Source organism: Phocoena sinus, chromosome 8 (genome assembly GCF_008692025.1).
Source record: "Phocoena sinus isolate mPhoSin1 chromosome 8, mPhoSin1.pri, whole genome shotgun sequence".
Classification (NCBI taxonomy): domain Eukaryota; kingdom Metazoa; phylum Chordata; class Mammalia; order Artiodactyla; family Phocoenidae; genus Phocoena; species Phocoena sinus.
In genome coordinates, this window is record NC_045770.1 from 49282418 (window position 1) to 49308493 (window position 26076).

General features: G+C 40.6%; 1 protein-coding gene across 11 annotated transcripts in view; it reads left to right on the plus strand.

The window, feature by feature from the left end:
• The window catches only part of DLG2 (discs large MAGUK scaffold protein 2), a 2048212-nt gene that overhangs the window by 1894736 nt on the left and 127400 nt on the right, over window positions 1-26076 (plus strand). For all 11 annotated transcript variants that reach the window (XM_032641314.1, XM_032641323.1, XM_032641315.1 and 8 more), the window contains one exon: window positions 10223-10337. In XM_032641314.1, the coding sequence (XP_032497205.1) occupies window positions 10223-10337 (115 nt within the window). The remainder of the gene's footprint in view (window positions 1-10222; window positions 10338-26076) is intronic.

Genomic DNA, 26076 nt, shown 5'->3' on the forward strand with positions numbered 1-26076 from the left:
AGCATTTCCTGAAACCTCTTTAAAGGGTCTCCAGCCAGGATGTGCAAAAACTTGTTCTAGTCAAAACAAATGACCCCAATTCTACTGAGAAAGAGAGAGAGAAACAACATGTCTTATTTCAGTATATTATTAAAAATTATTCTAAAAGGTCTGATCTACAATGTAGTAGATTTAGCAAACAAAGGGATCATTTTTTTCCCCTGAAATCTTTATTTAGCTTGCCCAATTTAGCAAACATTTATATTAGCATTTACTAATTGTTAACTATGTGTCACACTCTGTTTCAAACATTGGGGATACAGAAAAAGCATGACAATGTCTTGCCCTCATGGCGTCTGTAACTAAGTTCTTAATGCTCAGTGCTGGAGATCTCTTACTTTGTGGAGTTCAGAAAAGATAACAGACTCACCCTATTGTCTAGGTTTCCCAGTTATAGTTGGATTCTAGGGAATTTAGTTTTGAATCTGTTTATCTCTTTCTCTTCGTCTCCCTGTCTCCCTGTCTCTCTCTGTGTGTCACACACAGCGCGCGCGTGCACACACACACATGCACACACACACATGTACACACACACAGTAGTTTGGATAAGGAGTAAGCCAAACATCTGTAAATCTTCGGCAGTGGAAAATTCCATGTCACCACTTTAACACAGAAGCAGGATGGCAACCTGAGAGGTAAGTCAGGAGTTGGGGTAAAAGGCTAATTAAATCCTTAGGCAGAATTGTGGAGATCCACAGGCTGAAAATCCTTCCAGTGGCCAGAGGTTAGCTCTCTTGATGGCAGGTGGGCATGCCAATACACATATGGGAGGGAAGCTAGTCTTCTATAGCAGTCTATAAAAACAGCAGCCCTTCCCAGCATGACTACCTGAAAAACAGCCGGAGTCTGAAAGCTCTAAAGCTGTCTCTAAAGTTTGATGTAACATGGTGGGGCCTCTTTTTTTTTTTTTTTAATTTATTTATTTTATTTTATTTATTTTTTTGGCTGCGTTGGGTCTTCGTTGCTGCGCACGGGCTTTCTCTAATTGCGGCAAGTGGGGGCTACTCTTCACTGTGGTGCGCAGGCTTCTCATAAAGGTGGCTTCTCTTGTTGCAGAGCATGGGCTCTAGCCATGCACGCTTCGGTAGTTGTGGCACACAGGCTCAGTAGTTGTGGCTTATGGGCCCTAGAGTGCAGGCTCAGTAGTTGTGGCGCACGGGCTTAGTTGCTCCACGGCATGTGGGTCTTCCCAGACCAGGGCTTGAACTTGTGTCCCCTGCATTGGCAGGCGGATTCTTAACTACTGCGCCACCAGGGAAGTCTGCATGGTGGGGCCTCTTCTGTGCCTGTCTGACTGTGAAGTTTCGGGGCAAAGAAAAAAGAAGAGGTGATGAAATGGGAACTTTTGATTCTTTTCTGAGCCCCAAGTAAATAGAATTATTTTTGTATCATTCATTATACAAAAGAATTTTGACGCAGTATTGCTTCTCGGGCTTGAGACATAACCAGTATTCTATGGCCATCCTCCTATACATGTCTATTTGGTTAAGAGTCTAGTGGAGAATAACATGTCTCATATTTTTCTGAAGAATGTACTTTTCAGTATGGTCTCACAGTTTTTAATTTTTAAAGTACAATTATCTATAATCTTTTGCAAAAACAAAGAGTAGTGGAGAAAGAGCAGTAATATATATGTTTGGAATTTTCTAGTTTTAAGCACTTTTATTTATCATATTACATTGATTATAAGGCTAACATTTTCCCCCTTTTACACCCATACATGTCAGCTTGTGAAATCTGAGTGAGTCTTGAGTCCACCCTCTCCAAAAACAGGACTATTATTATTATTATTATTTTTTTTTTGCGGTACACGAGCCTCTCACTGTTGTGGCCTCTCCCACCGCGGAGCACAGGCTCCGGACGCGCAGGCTCAGCGGCCATGGCTCATGGGCCCAGCCGCTCTGCGGCATGTGGGATCTTCCTGGACTAGGGCGTGAACCCGTGTCCCCTGCATCGGCAGGCGGACTCCCAACCACTGCGCCACCAGGGAAGCCCAGGACTATTATTAATTGGCACTGCTTTTTGAAATCAATACTGCTTAAAAAGATGAAAATGAAGTACATTGTATTAGGTATTCAGAACAACTTTGTATAGGTGCAGAGAAGATTTCCCCATTTTATAAAGGAGTAAACAGCATGTCTGAGAGGTTGAGGAATTTTCCCAACATCACTCAGAGCCAAGACTCAAATCCAGAACTTTGATTCCAGGGTACGGCTTTGAGACCCTAGTTGCTCTTCTCACTCTACCAGTAACCGTACAGTCTTTCACAAAGATTTAACCTGCCTCAGTTTCTCCATTGTAACATGTATTTGACTGTATTGGCTTCTTCGAAGGTATCTCATTACTGTTTAGAAAGTGCTTGATACACATATAGGAGCGGAAATCTAAGTGGCAGATGCTCTTTTTATACTCACCCCAAAGAACCAGGAAATTAAAGGCTATGTACGAGCCTGTGTATGAGCTCCTTAAGGCAAAGAACTGCCCAGTGGATTCAGTATCCCTAGCAATTAGCATTGTGCTTGGCATGTAATAAACCCTGAAGAAATGTTTGCTGAATAAATGAAGGAAGGTATTTCCCCCAAAGAAATGGAAACATTTACAATTGCTCACCTGTATCTCATTGCTGGAACAGTGAGCAGGTGCTATGCTAATAATAGGTATAAACTATTCTACCTGGCCCTGGTGACAACAGCGGTCATGTCCAGGTAAACAATATTGTGATTCCAATAGACTGCACACCATTGATATTTGCCCCAACCCTATTGGAAGGTGCCCCAAAGCTCAGGCTTCCTTAGCTTATAAGCCACCAAGAACTTCTAGCTCAGGTTTGTCTAGTAAAAGCATCACTTCTTGGGTGAGCAGCAGGTGATCTCTTCAGACTGCTTCCCCTGGAGTGTGGAAGTGGATAACTTGGCAGGAAAGCAGCCTGTTCTGCTTGGATGTACAGAATCCTGCTTACAGCCCAGTGATTTACCAGTTGTTGTTAAAGCTGCACACATATCCGGAATGAACAAATAGGAATAGAATGCTACTGTCCCCATTAGTGTGACTAAGGACTGGATATGCATTTGTCTTAAGAGGGGCCATCACAGTAACAACAGAAACAACTATCTTACATTTACAAAATGCTTCATGTCAAATCTCATTTTGATTCTCACACCACTTTGTGAGAGGAATCTCACAGTTGACAGATGAGCAAACTGAAGCTCAGAAACTTTCCATGGCCGTGTTGGTAGTAAATGACAGGATTGAGGTTTAAAGCTGGCCTCCCAGCCCCAAGTTCCCTGTCCTACTCTGCTCACTGCTTCCTCTGGTAGCTGACAATCATGAGTCAGCTGGATGAGGTCACAACTGTGGAGGGGTATGCCACTCACCAGCTCACTTCGAGGATGTCATGCCCATGGCTTCATGCTGTAGTCTAACGCAGTGAGCTTATTATTTTCTTCTCTCAGGCACAAGGCTGGCATCTGAGCCTTGAAGATGTGAGCAGTTGTTCAGCTTTAATCTATGCAGATTAATCCTATTGCATTAAACAACCCCAGTCTCCTCACAGGAGTCAGTGTCTCCTTTCCTGTGTGGATGATGGGGTGAATTTGCTTCTGGGTCTCCTTGTTCACAGTTGACAAATTGTGTAGGAAGCAGGTATATGGCAGAGACCCCTCTCATGTGTAGCACATGGCATTCACACCCTTGCCCTTGCTCCATCCAAGTGTCCATCAGTAGCTAAAGCCTTGAGATGATACTGATGGATGAGGTCACTAATATTCCTGAAAAAGGCAGCAGCTTTGGTATTGGGCATCATTCTCCTGACCTCCAGATCACTGTGGATTTGTGAGAGGTCCCTGAGGAGCCATTTAGTGGTTGCCCAGTAGGTGAGTAGTTCCACACTGGTGCCAGGTGTCCCCAAGTACGGCCATCATTGCTCTTTGGCCTGGGAGACATCAGTTCATAACAGGCAGAGTAAGGCTGTATTAGGGGGTACTGGGAGCAGACACAGCTTTCCATTTTACCTGGTACAGAAAGGGGTTATGACTTCTGCAAGCAGTGAACAAGAATAGGTGTTGAATTACATGTGAAAATTAACAGGAGGAATTGTCAGTAATTACCAAGAGCCAACCCTTTAGGTCCATCAGCTCTCTCTTGTAACCTTCCCAGCATGTCTTGAAGTAGGTACAGTTATTATTCCTGTTCTACTTATGAGGAAATTGAGCCCAACTTTCACAGTAATGGACAGCTAATAAATGGCAGAGCCAGGATTCTGACCATATCTACATAATCCAAATCTTCTACCCTGTCTACCATCATTATTCATCATGTCTAAGTGAAAGCAAATGATGTAATTCTAATATGAATATGTCTAGTCAGGAACAACTAGATTTCGATACCCAAGAATGTGACATTTAAAAAAATATGGCTTATCATTTATAGAGGGGATAAAAGAACTAACCAGAGGTAATATTTCTTTTTTTTTCCAGTGGGTTTGTACTTTTAAAAATTGAAGTGTAGTTGATTTACAGTGTTGGGTTAATTTCTGCTGTACAGCAAACTGATTCAGTTATACGTATATACATTCTTTTTTTTATATTCTTTTCCATTATGGTTTAGCGCAAGATATTGAATATAGTTCCCCATGCTGTATGTTAGGACCTTGTTGTTTATCCCTTCTATCCCTATATAAAAGCTTATGTCTGCTGACCTCAACCTCCCACTCCATTCCTCCCCTAACCTTCTCCCCCTTGGCAACCACAAGTCTGTTCTCTGTCTGTGAGTCAGTTTCTTTTCATTTGTGTCATATTTTAGATTCCACATATAAGTGATATATGGTATTTGTCTTTCTCTTTCTGACTTACTTAGTATGATAATCTCTAGTTGCATCCATGTTGCTGCAAACGGCATTATTTCATTCTTTTTATGGCTGACTAGTATTCCATTGTATATATGTACCACATCTTCTTTATCCATTCATCTGTTGATGGACATTTAGGTTGTTTCCATGTCTTGGCTATTGTGAATAGTGCTGCTATGAACATACAGGCGCATGTATCTTTTTGAATTAGAGTTTTGTCCAGATATATGCCCAGGAGTGGGATTGCTGGATCATATGGCAATTCTTTTTCTAATTAATTAATTAACTTTTTTATTTATTTTTGGCTGTGCTAGGTCTTCGTTGCTGTGCATGGGCTTTCTCTAGTTGCGGTGAGCGGGGGCTACTCTTTGTTGTGGTGTGTGGGCTTCTCACTGCAGTGGCTTCTCTTGTGGAGCACAGGCTCTAGGCACGCGGGCTTCAGTAGTTGCGGTGTGCAGGCTCAGTAGTTGTGGCTTGCGGGCTCTAGAGTGCAGGCTCAGTAGTTGTGGCGCACGGGCTTAGTTGATTCTCAGCATGTGGAATCTTCCTGGACCAGAGCTCGAACCCTTGTCCCCTGCATTGGCAGGCGGATTCTTAACCACTGCGCCACGAGGGAAGTCCTGGCAATTCTATTTTTAATTTTTTTGAGGAACCTCCATACTGTTTTCCATAGTGGCTTAAGGTCCTGCTTCTTTAATGCAGTTTCCCACCTCAGCATTATCCTGCTTAATTTCCTTGTCAGTGTCCCATTCAAGAAGTAAACTCCTTTAGGTTCTTTTTCAAAACTATATGCCATGCACCTAGTACAATCCCATGTGTAGGGAAGGAGGAATGATAGACCTTGAGGTTGGAGAAGCAGAGATGAGTGAGGCATATCCACTCTCTAAGGAGTTTATGGGACAATAAAGGAGACGACCAGCGTGCACATAATACAGTAGGTGAAAGGAAGGAGAGTGAGATTTTAGGAGGGAGGGGTAGAGAATTGAGGAGGCCTTAGGTTCTAAGGGAAGATTGTGGTGTTTTAATAGGTACTAAGATGTGATGGAGACAGACTAACCTCACAGAGATCCAGGGTTGAATGCTAGCTCCATGTCCAATGAGCTCTGTTACCTAGAAGCTTTGTGACTTTGGTGAAGTTAGTTAACCTCTCTGAACCTGTTTCCTCATCTCTAAAATAATATGCTTACCTCAGAGCTTTGTTAGGAGAAATAACATAATTTTTAAGTATGTAGCACAGAAAGTAGTCTATTGCAGGTGCACAGTTCAGTAAACGTGAATTTTCCTTTAGAATATATAAAGATTGAGCACTTTAAAATCTCATTAGAATGTTCTCCTGAGTGTTAGGAATTTATTGGAAAATATCCCAAAGGGGAGGGCATGGATGTGAATGGAACATTTGGGGAAAGAAGAGGGAATTAAGATTAAATGGATGTGGTAGTGTTAGATTTTTAACTTGTTGAAAATGTAGTTTTCAATACTATTGTAAAGCATAAAGAAGACATACTTCACAATTTATGTATCTACTTTCTTGTTTATTTCTAGAGCATTTCTAACTTTAAACTTGTTTAACTATGAGAGGCTGGAGACATAGCCCCTCTCCTCTGTCTCTGTCTCTCACACATGCATACACACACACCATTTATATTCGTAAACTCAGATCTTATTGTTTTTGCTTTGATGAAATTACTTGTAAACCTTTATTTTTCAAAAAGGAGCAAAGAGGGATAAACACTTTTGAATACAAGATTTGTGTTTAACATGATTGTCAAAGTGGAGAAGTTGAGAACAAGATGGATGCCAGTTAAGACAAATACAATACAATACAATACAACACACAACATAATACCTCCCCATCCACAGTGGAGAATGTAAACACCATAGAATACGATGCAGAATAAACATTTCAAAAGGATGGTAGAAAACATTTTGGGGATCTAATGAGCCATACAGTAAGGAGAACACAGGAAGAGCCTAATAAAGTGCTGATGGCATACAAGTTAAGTATCAGAGAACTGTTTCCAAAATGTATGACATGGCTGAGATGGGGAGAGCATAGAGACTGCCAAGAGAATAGTAAAAATAACAGTGGGATTTGGGAGTGGCCATAATTAGACAGGAGTAAAGCCTTGAAATTAGGCAGAATAATTAGCCTTGAAACCAAAGTCCTAGAGGAGAAGCATCTTGTCTTTCTTCATTTAAAAAAAAAACCTTAATATTGAAAACAGGCAATTTCAGTCCTACAGGCATTTTAGAACTGAATTCATTTCAGTTCCGCTCACTTCCTCGTTCATTATTTATTCATTCATTCAGAAAATGTTTATTGAGCACCTGTTATTAAATGCCTCCTGCATACCAGACTCTAGGTTAGGAACAGGGAAAGGCTTGGTGCACTCAATCTAATGGGGAAAGTGAGCAACGGCGCAAATGACTGCAGTGTGGTGTGATGAGTACAGTAAAGTAGCCAAGTGGCGGTATGTAGTCGAGGACTGGCACGGAATTAGGTGTTTCGGTGGGTGGGGGGAGATGGTTGGAGGTGGGAGTTCAGGTTTTTGTCATGATAATAAAGTCATCAAATGGTAAAGGGGTTGTCCTGGGAACAGATGGCAGATTGAGTGATTCTTAGGGGCGATGCATGGTGTTTAGCTAGTGACAGTGTGGAGCATGGCTCAGAAGGAACGGAGAGTTCCAGCTCTGTGTTCCAGGCTAGATTATTTTCTCCAAAAAATGCTGATGGGGGCTGTGTGACTCTGTGCAAAGCTTTGATACTCATGCTGTGGTGCTGTACAGGCCTGCCATGGATGTGCTCACGTACACCAAGATCCCTGTCTGACACCAAAGGCTGTCATATGGGAATTGTTAAATAAATTATAGTCTAAACTGTGGAATGTAATTAAGGGTATTAAGAAACATGATACTTATTATTTGAGAGAGGGTAGGAAAAGATCCAAGTTACACTGTTAAAAAGGGAGGAAAAAACATTAGCATAATGTATAATTAAGATCTCATATGTGTGTAGGAGTATGTATATATTCAAATGAATTGAGAAATGTCTGCGGAAGTCCAGCACCCGCCAGCTATGTACCTATAGGCTACGCTATAGGGGAGGACAGCAGTGAGAGAGAAGAAGGGGGGATGGGGACCTCTCATTTTTTATTCTGTGTTTTTCTATATGGTTCACATTTTTACAACATCCATGGACTTCGTTTTGTAATTTAAATAAGAAATGAAATAATGCCTATGAAGCCCTGAGCACAGCATCTGCCATGTGGCTGGCAGTAATATTAATTGGATATTAATAGGATGGCAAGAAAATATGACTTGCTCAGAATGATTTAAATCTGCATATAGCTTCATATTTATGGCTGTAAATAAGTGTTTTCTCTCTCTGCTAAAATGAAATGAAATAAATATCTTAAATTATGGTTAATAGATTTTAGGTTAAATAGGTGTTCTGCTTATTTAAACATTTAGGATTTAATTATTCAAAGAGAAGTTTTGAACAGGAAGTCTTCCAAATCTAGGTAATATCAGACTTCGCCTAAGCACCAGAAATTTCCTGTCAGTTAGGGTTGTCTGTAGAGCACTAAACTTTAAAAATATTTAACATTCAGAATTCATTGTTGTCTATCATTGAAAACTAAGGTCAAATCATTTTCTTTATGAAATTCCATGCCACAACAGCCAACAGATATTCAGTAAATTGAATTTAAATTTAATTTTGTGGAACTTTTTATTATAAAAAATTTGCAGTACACTGTACGTAGATCATCTTGTATTATATTCATTTAGTCATTCCTGTTTCTGTGAAAAGTTATGGATAAATTGAATTGAAAATCACATTATTTTCTGAAATGTACTGAGGACCTCTGTGAAAATTCTTCATGCTTTAAATTCTCCGAAAGCAAGACACAGTTGTGCCAGGGAGGTGACAGACCAAGTTGGGATCAAGAACACGGAAACTTCAAAAGCCATTTCTTTTTCTATGCTCATTGTTTTACGGAGTGTCTTAAAACCTATTTTTCTTTCTTTCTTTTTATTGGATTGATATGGTGAAAAAATTTTTCCTGTGATGAAATAGCGTATTTTAATAATTCTATTTCCTTGATTTTTTTTAGACCCATATGTTTTTTCTTTGAATGTTTCTAAAATAGATTTACTATTTTCTAACCCTGATCTCCTGAGAAGCTGATTTAAATATATTATATGTATTAGAATTGATGAAGTTTGGCATGTGATGTTTTATATTAAAGCTATAAGGCAAAGTTGAGGTATGATCCCAAGTAATCAGCTTCTAGGAGCCCCCCAGGGGGGAAAAAAACTTAGCAAAATTAAATGGCGTTTTTTTGTTTGTTTGTTTCGTTTTTTTTTGTGGTACGCGGGCCTCTCACCGCTGCGGCCTCTCCCGTCGCAGAGCACAGGCACTGGACGCGCAGGCCCAGTGGCCATGGCCCACGGGCCCAGCCACTCCGCGGCATGTGGGATTCCCCCGGACCGGGGCACGAACCCATGTCCCTCGCATCGGCAGGCGGACTCCCAACCACTGCGCCACCAGGGAAGCCCTAAATGGCGTTTTTTACACAGTTCATCACCAAACACTTGATACTCTGGTCTATCTGGCTGAGGGTAACTAGAGACTCACCTCAGCCCCTATACTATTGGTAATCCTATGAACTTTTGGGGTTTTTTACCCTCTCATTTCTAAATTAATCCTATTATTTAGAGATAATTATAGATTCACATGCAGTTGTAAGAAGCAATACAGGGAAATCCTATGTACTTTTACCCTGTTTTTCCCAGTGGTAACATTTTAGAAATCTGTAGCATGCTATGACAAGCAGGATGTTGACATAGACATAATCCATCAAATTTATTCCAGTTTTCCCAGCTTTACTTGTAATCATGTGTGTGTGTGTGTGTGTGTGTGTGTGTGTGTGTAGTGAGTTCTGTGTCATTTTATCACATGTGCAAGTACCTGTATCCACGACCACAGTCAAGACAGGAAACATTTCCATCACCAACAAGGATACCTTGTATAGCCCATTCATAAAAACACCCACCTCCTCCCCATGGACTTTTCACATATTGGGGATTTGGTGGTGGTGTGTGTTTGAGTTACGTTTTGGGAAGTAACTGGTTTGTTCTTTCCCTCTGGCGAATGTCTTCAAATAGATAACATGAAAGTAAACCTTCTGTGTTCCTCCATTCTTGCATTGTGCATCTCCCCGTGGCTTGGGCAAAGGGACCAACAGCAGGGACGAAGGGTTGCCTTGAGTGTGCAGTATTTCTAACTTGCTGAAGGCACAGAACCAAATTTGCCACCTCCGTTTCCATTCCCAGATTACGCTCGATTTGAGGCCAAAATCCATGACCTACGAGAGCAGATGATGAACCACAGCATGAGCTCCGGGTCCGGGTCCCTGCGAACCAATCAGAAACGCTCTCTCTATGTCAGGTAGGCAACAGTGTATTTCTTACTGTGATCTGTACTTGTGAGCCATCAGCTTGGGGAGACAAAGGCGACGCCTTATAGCAACGGGACACGTGTTCTTGACTCACCTACACTTGTCAATACACCACTGTAAGACCTTAAGTTTAACCATTTTGAAGAAATTTTTGAAATGTTATTAATTATGTTAAATTAGTTAAAGGCTCCTGCTTTTAACAAGTTCTTTGACCATGTTGTGATCCAGGGTAAAGTTCTTAGCATAGGTTGTAGTAAAAATAATAAGAAATATTTTCAGTTCTGATACATCTTAAATTGAATATGTGGGCCAAAGCCCTGGACATTGGCTTACCATCAGTATGGGAAGAAAATATTCTCATATTGCTTCCTGGCCTGCTTGACATCTATGCATTAACTTTGGTGTATTGATTGGAAATCAGAAGTACTCTCTCAAAGAGCTATGTGGTTTTATTCTTAAAGTCTTGGTAGAATGACTTTCTTCTGTGGCATCTCATTACCAGTTGATTCTCAAACCACAAAAGTTACTTGTTCCTTGCCTGTCAAAACTCATTAATTTACCAGAAAAAAAGATGATTGATTGAACTTGAAATGCCCTGTGGTCTTTCATCCCCATAGTTAACTCTTCAGTAAGATCCATCATCACTCAACTATAACATTCACCTCTTAGCATAAGCCTTCTATATTCTTCCCAAAATATACTTCATCAGTGCTGACTCCACTTGAAAAAAAACCCAGAAAACTGTACACTTGCCAACTGTAAAAACTCAGTGAATTTGAAGTATCCAGTTGTTTCTTAAAAATAATTCACCATATTTCTTTGAGGATTTTATGTCATATTAAAGGATTAATTCCTAGTTTTTCATAAAATCTAGGAAAATCTTCCTAATTCCAATTGGAAAATATTCCTCATTCCACTATCATTCAATTAAAAAGAATGATGACTTACAATAATAATAGTATAAGTATTAACAGCCAGAGGGGGAGAGTGATGTCCAGTTAATGGTGCAGATGAATCCAGGTATCAGTGGAGGAACCATGCCCATCCTCACTGTATCTCTCTCCCTCAGGATCTGGTCTGATTCCCACCTAGGGCCATATCCTCCTGACCTGAAATTTCACTGTCTTTTCTTGACATGAGGTGCATGTTATAGACGTTAATTGATGTACTTGGATTGACTTGTCCTGTTGGTTCCTCTTTGGCTATAAAGTTATCTTTTGTGTGTATTAGGTAGGCACAGCAGGGCCAAGAAGGGAGCAGGATTCCAGAAGGCGGCAGGTTCTCGAAGGCCTTGATTTGCTGGCCTCTCTGACAAGCATAGAGTCCTTTCTTATTCCAGGGAGTTCCAGTACCTCAGAAGTCCTGAGATTTAAAATTAAAAAACCCAGAATATCAATGTCCCAAATTTGTTCAACTGCGTTTTGGAAGATTATTTTGATACATTTCTGTGTAATCTGTGAAAGGAACTATTGAGGACCACCCTAGAACATGTCTTGTAGTGACATCACAAATATGATGGAAAGTAGCTGTTTCTGTTCTCCTTACTTGTGTTGTATTGCTATTCTTTGTGATATAAAATATTTTCTAATCTTGAAATGTTTTAGTCTTGGGTAGCAAATTAGGAAAAGCCAGTTAGGTTAGTAGGTTAGAGATAAATCAGCTAATAAAAATGGAATGGTTATATAGAATAAAACTGGAAGGAAACATTACCATATTGTTGGTATCTTGTTAAAAAAATAGAATGCATAAACATGTCAATGTACTGGAAGGAGTTTGCCAAAAATATACTGGTAATAGCTTACTCCTGTTAATTAAGTTGTGGAGGATTAGGAAAATTAAATGAAGTGCTATGATGCTATTATGTAAGACTAGTAGACTTATTTGAAATAATAGTGTTACTCAGAATCAGACCTTTATTCTCTAAAATGATAAATAAAACTATAACATACAAAAGAGATGAAGACTTAAGGTAATAAAGAATGTTACCTTTTTAACATTCTAATAGTTGGAGGTCATATTGAAAGGAGGAACTACTTTTAACTGAGGCTCAAAAATAGCTGACACTAAATGGGAAATTTCCCAAATTATTTCTTCACAAGATACGAAAATTGTGTTGTAGAGGGCTGACCTCAGTATCTAAATGCCTTTTAGAGGCGTAGAATTGGAAAAGATATGAACCATGAGTAGAGTAAAATCAGAGGGAAAGAACTTACAAGATCCCCTGGCCTTGTTCTCATGCAATGTGATAAATTAATTTAAATTAATTAATTAATTTCATTAATAAAATGAAATGGCAAGGCCTAAAGGGGATTCTTACTAAAAATGATTAAGTATGTTTGTTTGTTTGTTTGTTTTACACCAGTTTTAGCTATAGGATTTTCATAGATATGCTTGTTTCATCCAGATCGCTTGAATAGAACTAGTGCCAGTTGATTGTGCTTATTTTAGAAAGTCAACTAGTTGCTGTCTCAAAATAAATCAGTAGCAGAATTTCTCTGATTATATAAACATCAGATGATGAGCATGTCTCTTTAATCTGAGAATGACACCCTGGAGTATTATTCTCTGTATTCTGCTCAGCTTTATGTAATTCTAGAGCTGGAACCTTAGCTATCACCAGGCCCACTGTTTAATTTGCAGAAGGGGAAACTGAGGCCCCAGGAGGGAAGGGATTTGCCCGGGACCCCACAGCCATTTGGTGGCAGAGTTAGATGTCCTGCCTCCTAGTGCCACCTCACTCCACCTGCTCAGGGCGCAGCTTGTGCGTCTCAGCTGTTGAACGCACTTTGGCCATGAATCCCAGTGTGCTTCCATCAGCACAGTGGCCGACTCTTGGATTAAGGAGTAGATTAGCTGAGAGGAGAAATTCAAACAGAAACCTCTTTGGGGTTTTTACACAGGATAAACTGTACTATAGGGATTTCATAGGGGATTTCTTTAGTACTATTCGTTTTCCATGAAGCCGAAACCTAAACCAGAAAGCAAGCAGCTTCTTTGTTCTGTAATAAACAATTTAGCTGACTTAGTAGAACATTTGTTTGCACCACAAAACCACCTTCCCCTTGGAGTCACCTCCTCTTCCCTATATGCACAACACATACACACGCACACACTCTCTCTTACACCTCACACTCCCAGCATTAGCTCTGCGCTGACTGTGTTCAAGATAGTGCATCTCCTCAGGACACTGCAGAAGTTGGCCTCATTTCCCTACTAGAAATGGTCCTCCCTGGTGGTGGCGATTCATTTGCCTGCCAGTGTGGGAGAGGGAGGGAACTAGCACATCTGAGCCAGGCGGTGTTGTAAACTTGAGCCAACCCTCTCTATTTTCCAATCTAGTTGTAATCATTTTCCTTCTTTTAATCTTTTTTGTAAGGTGCTTGAAGTGCTTTGGTAGTGCCATGCAAATGGAGTTGATTGTCGCTAATGATAATACTGTATGTGTTGTATGCCAGTGATTTGCATCTATTTGATTTAATGGGCTATGCGTATTGTGTATTTCCTGCATTGTGAAACATGTAGTTGTAGAACCTTAAAAGTAAATAAAAATATTAAAAATTTGAATAAAGTATTTTTCAAAATGCTCCACAAGTACATTATCAGTTCTTCAGCCATAGATTCACTTGGGCTCCTGAACCACTGGAATACGGGGTTTCGGGTTTCATTGCATGTACTTTGGGGCTCTCCATATGGGCAGGTTGAGGTCTCCCTACCTCTAAAATATGCACTCCCCGTCTTCTTATCAGTTGTTAAATGCATCCCTATAGCAGAACAAGGCTTTTCCTGCTACTAATAGGAATGCACCTTTATATCTAAAAGCTATGAAGAAAGGTCAGAGATACAGGGGATTAAATTCACACAGAAGTGCAAATGGCTAAGGAGAGATCCTTTCTTCTGATAAAAGAGAGCAAGAGCACCCAGGACACTGGGAGAATGGAGAGGGGAAGAAAGAAAAGCAGGTAAGTCCACCAGTGGGGAGTGAAAGGTCACAGGAAAGAATATAAAAGAGAAACTCGGCCCATGTTCGTTTGTTAATAAAAGGTACCGATTTTGAGAGTTCAAGTGAATAAGCTTTCTGTTGTGAATTTAGGTTTTCTTTGTTTGTTTGTTTGTTTGCTTCATATTTGGAGCATTTTGTGAATTTATGTTTAGTCAGTTACTATAATTTATTTATGCATTCATCAAGCATTTTTTGAGTGTATATTCTGTGCCAGGACCTATAATGGACATTGAGGACCCAGCAGTAGAAGTCATGTTTCCTGTCCCCAAGGAACTTACATCTAATGGGGGAGGACAGATGAGGGGAAGACAATCACAATGCAGTGTGGTGTGAAAAGTTACCTCTAGAAAGGCCGAGAATCTTTACTGCTGCCTTATATAAGGATATCTGAATTGATTCTTGAAGATTTTGTATGAGTTAATCCAGAGGCCTTCAAACCTTTTTACTCAAAGTAAGAAATACATTATTCATCATGGCCCAGTAAATACATACACACATAAAGCTGAAAGAAGAATTTCATCAAAGTGTAGCTTTAATGTACAGTAAACTTTGCTATTTTCCATTCTATTTGTCTTCTTCTTTTTTTAAAAAAAGTGAAGGTCACAACTCATTAACTTGATTTAATAACTCACTAATGGGTTGTGATCTACAGCTTGCAGATGGAGTAAACAAGGAGGAGCATTCCAGGCAGATGACACAGTACATAGGCAAGAGAACACATCTTCACTAGTTACAGTTAGCATCTCTGGAATCCCCAGACCCTTGGTGTTCTAGCCACCTTGGAAGGCGGTTCTCCCTGGCATAGATGAGGAAGTAGAAATGGAGGGAAACGTTTGTCAGGCATCTTCTGTGGGTCACCCATTATGTTAGTGTTTGGCATATATTTCCCCGTATCATTCTCGCAACACCTCGAAGAATCGGGATATTTCCTCTATTTTACAGGCGAAGAAAGTGAGACTCGGTGAATATTTGCCCCCAAGCTCACAGAATGTGACTGGACGTGAGCCAGACATTCAGGTCCTGTGTGTGAGGCAGTAGAGAACAATGCTTATTTAAGAGCACGGTTGCTGGATTGTGCTGGACAGACAAACATTTGAATCTTGGTTCTGCCACTTACTAGCTCAGTGATCTTGGACAAGTCAGTCTCTCTGGCCTTAGCGTCTTTATCCGTGAAATTAGTAATAAGATACCACAAAGTGGTTGTGAGGATAAAGTAAAATGGTGAATTTAAATACCTGGCACATGCGAAGCAATTGATTAATGTCAGTGGTATTTATCATTTATTAGAAAGGCAACCTGTCGCCTGCAGGACAGAGAGACTGTAGAATTGTTTGTGAACGGAGACACTTTTCTCAGCAGCGGTGAGTCTCCCTGTGCCTTGGCTTTCCTTCATCAAGGGAAGGAGGATAGACTTCCTGGAGACCTTTTATGTTTTCAGTCCTCTAGACCCCATGAAAGCCAACGGGAAAGGCCAGGATTCTATGGCTCCAGAGTGCCCAGCTGTGCCAACTCATCAGGCATTTCTCATCCCCCACAAGGGTCTGTCCAGAGACAGAATCTAAAAAGAATTCAGTTGGAGACACAGCTAAGAAGAAAGGGTTGCTTTGCTTACACCTGGCCCTTCCCGTTCCTCATGGGTGTTATCAGCGTCCCTATCCTCACAATTTCTTCCATTTTTCCTCTGCATTCTTCAGCTACTCTAAGCCCTCTGCTCATGGTTTTCTGTTCTGAATTTGAAGGATTTTCTTCTTTTTACAGTGGTTCGAAGTCCACATTTTAAACTGGTAACTCAAAACTTGCTACTTTCCTTGACAGTTTTTGCTTCAAAGGCTATATAATATAACAAATGCTGAGGTCTGCCTCCTGCCCCATTGTTTAACATAATGTTTTTACACATAGATTCATCAGGGCATCGATTCTTTCATTCAACAAACATGGTTTCACGTACTTACCTACAATATAGCAGTCTGCCGTAGATGCTAAGGATACAGAGATGAGTAAGAGCACAGACCTCTTTCCCTCAGGATTCTCATTGTACATATCTGCAGGCAATTCAAGTAGTATGTAGATCATTATTGTAACTGTCCTTTTATGATACCTCATGTGTTATATGCCTTGCAATTATTAACCTATTTTACTCTTTACATTATGCCTATAAGGCTTCCTACAATGAAATCTACCCAGAAGACCACTGGTATTTAAAACTCAGCCATGAAAATAGTGATCACTGTGGTCTTTATTAAAGCTTCAAGGGAAAGCTCCTTGAAATGGCAATACCATCAATACTGGACCTGCAAATCCCAGTTAATGTCTTAATTTTACTATATCCTTAGTGCCTTATGCCACAAGAAAGTCTCCTTAGTAAATATTTGTTGGATGAATTAATTCCTAGACTCTCTTTCCTATACAAATGTGAAAGAAAAAAATTAGAAGATAAGCCAAGACCTTTGAGCAGTCAGTCCTACGGAAACCCAATACCAAGTGTGTAGAGTCTGGCTGTGTCCTGAGGACGCAGGAACTACCTACTGGTACTGGGATTTCCAGGACACATCGGGCTCTGCAGGGCCTTTCAGGCTGCTTCATTTGCCTGCTGAACTCTGTGACCCTCTTTCAACTGAGGCCTAATTCAATAATACATTTAGACCATGACACACAGCCTGTACCCTCTTAGCAAGAGGACTTGGGGTAGGGGCTGGGTTCAGGGTGAACTTCATCCATTTTCTCGTTCTCAGCACCCTTAATCTTCCTGTTCTAGGGACATAGGGCTGGGAGTTACTTTGAAGCAAGTCTTGAGCAAACATCTCACCCAGGATTCTTTATCCTGATGGGTTGTCATTCTAGAGGAAAGATGTTCTTACCTGATTGATTTTGGTGGGAGGGGAAAGCAACCTCATCAAATAAGTAAGAGACCCTGGTATTTTTTCTTCTTCTTCTTTAAACAATAACATATCCTTCCACTCTACTTCCTTCCCCCACTGTACTGCTGGTCAGTAACCTGGGGATGCAAAGGAAGAATGTGGAATGAAGCCAGTCAGGGGACTTTGCTCCAGTGCAAAGCTGCTTCCAACTTCACTTGGCTATGGATTTCTCCAGGTCATTTAAGGCAAAGCCATGAAATCTGTGAACTTTATTATAAGTCAGGTTTTTACCTTCTTCCCTTCCAACCTTGGACCAACATGCTGTCAGCAGCCGTCCCCATAGGACATGTCTCAATCCTGTGTGCATCCCCTGCCCAGTGCTTGGCACAGTGCTGGCCTGCAATGGCATTTTTACTGCCTGTCATTCATTCAGTCACTCATATATTCTTATTTGGCAAAATTATCATTTATTCTTTCAGAAATACAATGTATTATAGCACCTCGGATTCAGAGTTTCTTATCTCTCTTAAAATCTTATTGGGGGAGACATGACCAGGTACCTGAAACAGTTTAACAAAATGAGGCAGAGAGTCTGGAGATAGTCTAGACTTGGGAAGCCAGAGGAATCTGGAGAGGGCATTGCAAAGTCAGGGTAGGCAGCTGGAACCACACTGAGAGGCCAGAGCTTGTGTACCAGTGCTTTACTCCTGACTTCGTTTAAGCCTTATAACAGTGCTATGACATAATTATGATTATTATCCCCATTCTACAGAGGAGGAACCTTGTAGAAGGAAAAATAACCTATACATGGTGCTACGTGGCCAAGCCATATTCTCTACCCGGGTGTGTCTCTCACTGGAGCCCATGCCCACTGTACTGCAGTACAGTGAGGAGGAAGTTAATCCTTTAGGGGCAGAGGTTACATTGATATTGATAGACCTTCTGTTTGGTTTATGCTTTATACTGACTTCGTCAGGGTAGACCTGGCATCTGGTCCAGACTTCACAGTTGCTCAATTGCTGAAACTTGAGTTTCTCATTTGTAAAATGGACATAATACCTGGTTCACAGACTTGTTGTTAGGATTAAGTTAAACTAAGTCTATGAAAGAGCCTGTCAGATGGGTCCGTTAAGTAAAGGGGAGGACCTTTACCCCTTCCATTATTCAGAGCCTGCCTCCTAAGCTGGTGCCTCCTTTAAAGCGGAATAGATTTTGATTCTTCATGTATACTTTGAGACTCATTAGCACTATGTGCACTCTTTCAGGCATTTGCATTTTTAATTGCATCCTTAATTGTGGAACAAAAGACTTTGTCTTCAGGCAGCTAATTTTGTGCCAGAAGTAGAAAGGAGGAGGGTTCACTGGGGATCTGGAGGAGGTTTCTCCTTCACCTAAAATCATAGGCTGGCCCCAATTTTAAAAGGTTTTTAATTTTTAGATTTCTATTGAAAGAGGGACAGTAGTACCATGGACGACCCTACCATTGACCATCACATTTTTTTTATCTATCCCTCTATCCCAAGTTCTAGAATCAGATATCATTTTTATTAATGGCAGACCCTCATTCATTCACTTGCTCACTTGCTCATTCATCCAGAAAACTGTTTCAGAGCCACAACCATCTACCTTATGCTATTACTATGCCTTGGGGAATAAAAATTAATAGGGTGTCTTTTCTGCCCTGAAGGCACTGAAGAATCACTCTACCAGCCTGGGTTCTGATCCTCACCGCCGCCCCATGGTAATCATACTTCCAGACATTTCACATCTCCAGAGGAGGTACTGTAGCCTGTTAGCCCAAAATTACTACTTCCAAGAACAATCTGAACAGCTCTAGCTACAAAAGAGGGCAGAACAATAAAAGGCACAACACAGAATGTTCACAGGAGAGAACAGGTGAGAGATGAGGGCATGGAAAAATTGAGGGAATCTCCACCCTAAGTCATGTGATTCGGTTAGGAACAAGGGAATAAACTCAGGACGTTGGTCCTTTCATCTCAGCATTTGAAACAGAGCCAGACACATTATAGGAAATCTTTAAGTACTTATTGAACAAACTTTTTGAATATCAATTCAAATTGATATTTGAATTGATATCAATTGAATATGAAGGTTAAACATGATGGTACTGGGAGAATCACCAGTGACTCATAGATGCTGGTTGAGTTAAGCACGTTCTCTTCTGTGTTCCTCTGCCCCATGTAAACTCTCTTCTAACCTTCACACCCTCTCCACTGCCCGCCTCTTGACTCACCTGTCCCCTCCACCGATGGTGAGCACCTCTCCAATGGAGATTTGCCCAGTTACAGTCTGTATCTGCATGGTCTGGCCTACGGTAACTGCTGAATCCATCAAGTGAATGAATTATGGATGTTGCTAGATTGGAGAGCATTTAACTTTTAATTAAAATTTTACTTAATTACCTCATGGCTTGCAAATGGTTCCCTGCCTAACAGAGGTCCTTGTCTCTTCTTGATTGGATGAATAAACCATCCTGTTCAGTAGTGATAATTGTCTCAAACTATGTTTTTTTAAAAAACTCATTTAGCCAGACAAATGCCATATTTAGTATAGGTTAAGACTTCAAACCCATTTTCCTTTTTATTGGGAATCAATAAGAACAGAAACAATAATAAACATCCACAAGTTCTTCTAAAATACTTCCTAATAATAAACAGCTAATTATAATTGCATCCTATTGTATGCCAGGCAGTTTGCTAAGCACCTTATATGGATTATCTTATATAATTCTCACAGCCCCTGCCCCCCTAAGAGATAGGTGCTAGTTTTAGCCCCACTGTAAAGAAGAGAAAATGGAGACCAGGTTTGAAGTTTACCCATAAGAGGCTAAGCTGGGCTTAGAACCTAAGCCAGCTGTCCTCTGCCCCTACCTATGGTGCCATGTGGCTTTATTGAAAGGCTTTCATAAATTTGATTTGATTTGATTTAAAATATCTGTTAAGTAGGTATTGTTTTCCCACCGTTTTCAGATAAGAAATCTGTGGCTCAAAGTATTGAACTATCTACTCTTTTCTCCACGCATAGAGTAGTACCAAGCCCTTGCCTCAGTCCAGTCTCTTTAAAGGTGTGTGAACCCACAACTCACATGTATCTTTGTCTAACGTTTGCCTCCTGTTTCATTTACTGCCACGTAACACACCGCATGATTTCTATAGAACTACTTATGCGTTGTTAAATGTCGAATGGGCAGCTGAATGAATATCATAGTCACCTTAGATCCTGTACTCTAGTTTGAAGATGCCCAGGGCATGCGGATTTGTGGTTAAATTAAGCGAGACCCCCTGAGCTGTGGCCATGACAACAGTGTGAACAAATTCTCTGCCCCTTTTCTGCCAGCAGATTCTGCAGCTTGCGTAGCCCTAGCCAGGTAAAGCCCCACATCAAAGAACACAATTGAAGTGCCTGTCATACGTTGTGCCCCGAACATGGGGGAACATGCAGCCTGAGACCCACAGTCAGCTACGCAATTTGTGGGGCCCAGTGCAAAGTGAAAATGGGGCTCCACATTCAAAAATTAGAATGTAAAGACAGTGAGAGCAGAGCATAATACTAAGTGCGGGACTCTGCAGCCATGCAGGCCCACACCCGTGATGCCAGTCCTGCTAACACCTGGCTTAGGACAGTTTGCTCAAAGCTGAAGGCATGTGTGTTTCCCTTAGTAAATAGTGCAGTAAGTGTAAGAAACACGATATCAGCATTGAGAACATTTTCAAGGAGCCAAGCTTTGTCTTTTACCTAAAAGAATACTTTGTATAAAGTATCCATACCTCTGCTTTTGGGATCTGTGGAAAAGCTATCTTTCAGCCCTCTTAGTGCTTGAGGACCTTGAAATTCCACTTGCTCTGAGCTTTCAACGGCCTACTTTCAGTCATCACTCTCCACTGTAGGAAATCTTTCAAAAGTTAAGTGGTGTCATTTTTTTCACATTTAGTTAGCACCTGCAGTACACTGTTCTGCAAAAGTTACTACCCCTTCTCCTTGCTCCTCAGGTCTAAATTCTTAAGAAAATGTATAAAAGTGCCTCAGGGCTTCCCTGGTGGCGCAGTGGTTGAGAGTCCACCTCCCGATGCAGGGGACACAGGTTTGTGCCCCGGTCCGTGAGGATCCCACATGCCACGGAGCGGCTGGGCCCGTGAGCCATGGCCGCTGAGCCTTCGCGTCCGGAGCCTGTGCTCCACAACCGGAGAGGCCACAACAGTGAGAGGCCCACATACCGCAAAAAAACAAAAACAAACAAAAGTGCCTCAGAGGACTTTGGAAATTACTGGAACCTGTTGGGTGTTGGTGTCCTTTCCATGTGTGATTTCCTACATGCAGAGGCTGCAAGACTTATAGATTTCCCTGACCAACAGCATTAGAATTTAAAAAATCAGGACTTCCCTGGTGGCGCAGTGGTTGAGAGTCTGCCTGCCGATGCAGGGGACGTGGGTTCGTGTCCCGGTCCGGGAAGATCCCACATGCCGCCGAGCAGCTAGGCCCGTGAGCCATGGCCGCTGAGCCTGCGCGTCCGGAGCCTGTGCTCCGCAACAGGAGAGGCCATAATAGTGAGAGGCCCACGTACCACAAAAAAAAAAAAAAAAAAAAAAGAATTAAAAAAATCAGGGGCCTGACATGGGATTGACAACTTAATTTCACCAAGTAAGAAGTCTAAAAATAATAAACCCACATACAAATTATATTTTAAATTGATCGCTCTTTATTATTGCCATCATTTTATATAAGAAAGGCCATTTTAAGGTCAGAAAAATAGGAACAAAATATAAGCATCAGGAAAAGTACTCCAAATTTTAAAATTTATAATTTTATAAACCCCACTAGATGCATCTCCATCTTTCTACTATCCACATAATCCTACCTTGTAGCTAAGAAAATTAAGGCAAACATTGTGACAGCTAACTTGTTTAAATTCTTAATCCTGAATTTTCTGGTTTTAAATGATTATAAAATGCCTGAGATGGCTTTTTACTTTTGTCCTTTCTTGATGAAGAAAGCCATCTTTTAGATTTTCTTATTCCTCATGTATTTTCTTCATTTTTTATACCATTTTCTCAATAAGTAGGAAGCCCAGACTATTGCTGGTGAACATCCTCTTTGGTAAACTGATGCTTTTTGGTGATGCTTGTTAAGAGGTAAGAAGGAATTTCCATTATCAAAATAGGATTTTTATTATTTTTTAAATTGTACTTTCATGTATTTTACATTATGGCATCCTTTATTTTATTTATTTATTTATTATTATTATTATTATTTTTTGCGGTACACGGGCCTCTCACTGTCATGGCCTCTCCCATTGAGGAGCACAGGCTCTGGACATGCAGGCTCAGCGGCCATGGCTCACGGGCCTAGCCGCTCTGCAGCATGTGGAATCTTCCCGGGCCGGGGCACGAACCCGTGTCCCCTGCATCGGCAAGCAGACTCTCAACCACTGTGCCACCAGGGAAGCCGTGGCATCCTTTATTTTCAATACGGACTCTTAAAAGGTATCATCACATTCTGGTGTCTTCCACTGTATTTTAAAACATTGTATAACTGTATTGTTTCAGAACAGATGGGTTACTTCATATACTTTTCCCCCTTAAGTTTCTTCAGATTACATCTTGTACATGCTTCTATTTTTATTTTTTAATTTTTTTTGGCCATGCGGTGTGGCTTGTGGGATGGGATCTCAGTTCCCCAACCAGGGATTGAACCCAGGCCACGGCAGTGAAAGCGCCGAATCCTACCCAGTAGACCACCAGGGAACTCCCCCTTAATTTTCTTAAAAACGCAGATTTGACCTTTCAGATGATGGCTCCCACACTTAAAAAAAAAAAAATCTGATTCCTGGGTAAAATAATGAGAAAATGCAATGTGAACTGAATAGAACTTTACAACAAACAGGATATTTGGTAGCTTCTAGTGACCTCTGTCACATAAATATATATTCTCAGGTAAATTAACTTTGTAGTTCTTAACTCTCCAGACAAAGCTCTTAACCAGCTCCTGTGGCTTCTCAACTGTTTCATCGCTCTCTTCCTGTTAAAGAGGGCTCTGAGTTAGTCATCAGGAAGGGGTTTCTGTGTTTCTGGTTGCTGTGAATCCAGGTCAGCAGAGAGTTTCCCTATCTCTAAAAGGCCTGTGTTGAATGAACCCCAGTGTTGGCCCTTTGTAAGATTATAACACTTTGCTCTTTTCCTAAAATTCCCTATTTCTGCCCCTTCTCTCATAAATGGATGCCCCCATCCTATGCCCACCTCCACAACACACTCAGATCTTCTTATGAGTCCTTGATTATATAATGCATTCAGGTATCCTGAGGACAAGAAGAGGGTGATGAGAATTTAGATCTCATAATATCTATGAGGGAGTATCATTATTACCCCCATTTCACAGTTATTGAAACCAAGGTTAGATAGTTCATGTTATTGCCCAAAGTTGGACAGCAAAGAAGGAGAACAAATATAAATTAGTTCTGTCTGTTGCCAAATCCCTGGTCTTAACCTTAATGTCCAGGGTTTCTGGAAATACCACATTTTCTTGGATACGCTTGATTTCCTCTATGCTCCCTCACTCCTGTTGGTACTTAAAATTGTTACAGGAAGTCATATAAGTTTTACTCTAGAAAATAGTAATTTAATGTATAGTACATCTCCCTCAATAATAAATGAGTACCTTAAAGACAGTTGGTGAGTGGATCTTTGACATGGAGTTATGGTGGCTCAAATTTAAACCATAGGGTCATACCCTTCGTCGACCAAGCGTCCTCATCAAAGAGGCATGAACTTTCCTGCTGCATACAGGATGAGAAGATTGCAAGACCTTTTGATTAACCTACAGCAAGTATGGTATAGTGGAAAGGATATGGGTTTAAGTTTTTCTTGGGTGACTCCTATTTACAAAAAACTATGTAGAATGCTGTCAAGGAGTGAAAAGGTGGATCAGATATGCCTCAGGATGCAGTTAAAGCTAGTTAGTATTATTTTCACCTGTTTTTTTCTGTTATTCTTAATCCAGACTCTGCTCCGGGATCTGACGATGTGTGTGTTGGTGGGGGTGAGGGGGCACTAGGAAATAGATATTTGAAAGGTCAGATATGAGAGGTTCCAAAAGCAAAGCTGTATTTTTTTTTTTTTTGGGTCATCTTTGGCAGTGTGTTTCCTCTCTGCAGGAAGTAATTAGGAACTGTCATAGAATGAAACACTAACTCCGTAGAATACCAACTCACTCAGCCATTCATGCACGAGTCCACAGCGGAATGGAATAGGCAAAAAGCCTGAGTTTTAGAGTCACAAGTACCTGGATTTGAATCCTGGCTTTGCCACCTATTTCTTGTGTCATGACCCTGGCAGTTCATTTTCTCTCCCTCTGGGCCTCAGCTTCTTCTATGAAATGAGGATAATAAGTACACAACTCAAAGGTTTTATGAAGAATAATGTCTGTAAATCACCTAGCATCTTACGCAAACCCTTCCAGAAATTAGGAAAGAGAGAAGACTTCTTAGCTTTTACAATATTAACATCTCCTTGATAGCAAAACATGATATGGTAACTATAAGAAGAGAAATTTACAGTCCAGTCTCTCTTATAAAACACAAGATCAAAAATCCAAAATAAAATATTTATTACCAAAGTGAATCCAGTGATACATAGGGAGGATACTATATAAGATGCCCTAATCCTAAAGGACATTTATCATATTGATAAATTGAACTACATTAAAATAAAAACTTTGTTCAACAAAAGATACCATGAATAAAATAAAAGTGTAAACAGAGCATGGGAAAACATTTGTAAGGCAGAGATCTGGAAAAGCATTTATAATCAGATTATGTAAATAACTGCCACAAGTTATTAAGAAAAAGAGACCAAATTGTTTTAAATGGTCAAAAGACTTGAATAGGTATCTCATGAAAGAGGATATGTAAATGGTGAGTTCACATGTGAAATGGTGTTCAGTTCATTGGTCATCAGGAAAATGCAAATTCAAGCCCTAATGCCACTATCTACCCACCAGGATTATTGAAAAGATATGTTGGTAAATGTTTGAGACTCTCATGGCAGTGTCTCATACATTGCTCATGGGAAGTAGGTTGGTACGACCACACTGGAAGACTGTCTGTCAGTGTTTACTATTGTTGAACATATTATACCCTATGGTTCATTCCGAGGTATATACACAATAGAAATATTTATGTATTTTCAACAAAAATACATACAACAATGTTCATAGTAGCGTTGCTTGTGATAGCCTTAATCTGGAAATAGCCCAAATGTCTATCAACAATAGAATAGGTAAATAAATTGTAGTATATTTACACAAGGGAATACTAAACAGCAATGAGAATGAGTGGCTGCTACAAGTAACAGCAGGTAGGAGTATTATAAATATAATATTGAGTGAAAGAAGCCAGCCACACACATAAGCTACAGGCGTATTAGTTTTCTGTGCTGTCATAACAAATTACCACACAAATTCATTTTCTTACCGTTCTGTAGGTTAGAAGTCCATCAATCTCACCAGACTAACATCAGTGTATGAGCAGGCTGCGTTGCTTTCTGGAGGTTCTAAGTGAAGATCTAATTCTTGCTTATTTGGATTGTTGGCAAAATTCATTTCCTTACAGTTGTAGGACCTAAGTTCTTGCTTTCTTGCTGGCTGTCATCTGAGAGGCATTCCCGTCTTAGAGGCTGCCACATTCCATGGCTAGTGGCCTTTTCCTTCACATTAAAAGCTGAGTACTGCGAGTTCTCTCCTCACTTGCGTCTCTCTCATCTACCCAGGAAAGGTTCTGCACTTTTAACACTTATAAAGACTCATGGGATTAGATTAGGTCCACCCAGCTAATCCAAGATAGTTTCTTGGCACTTCAGT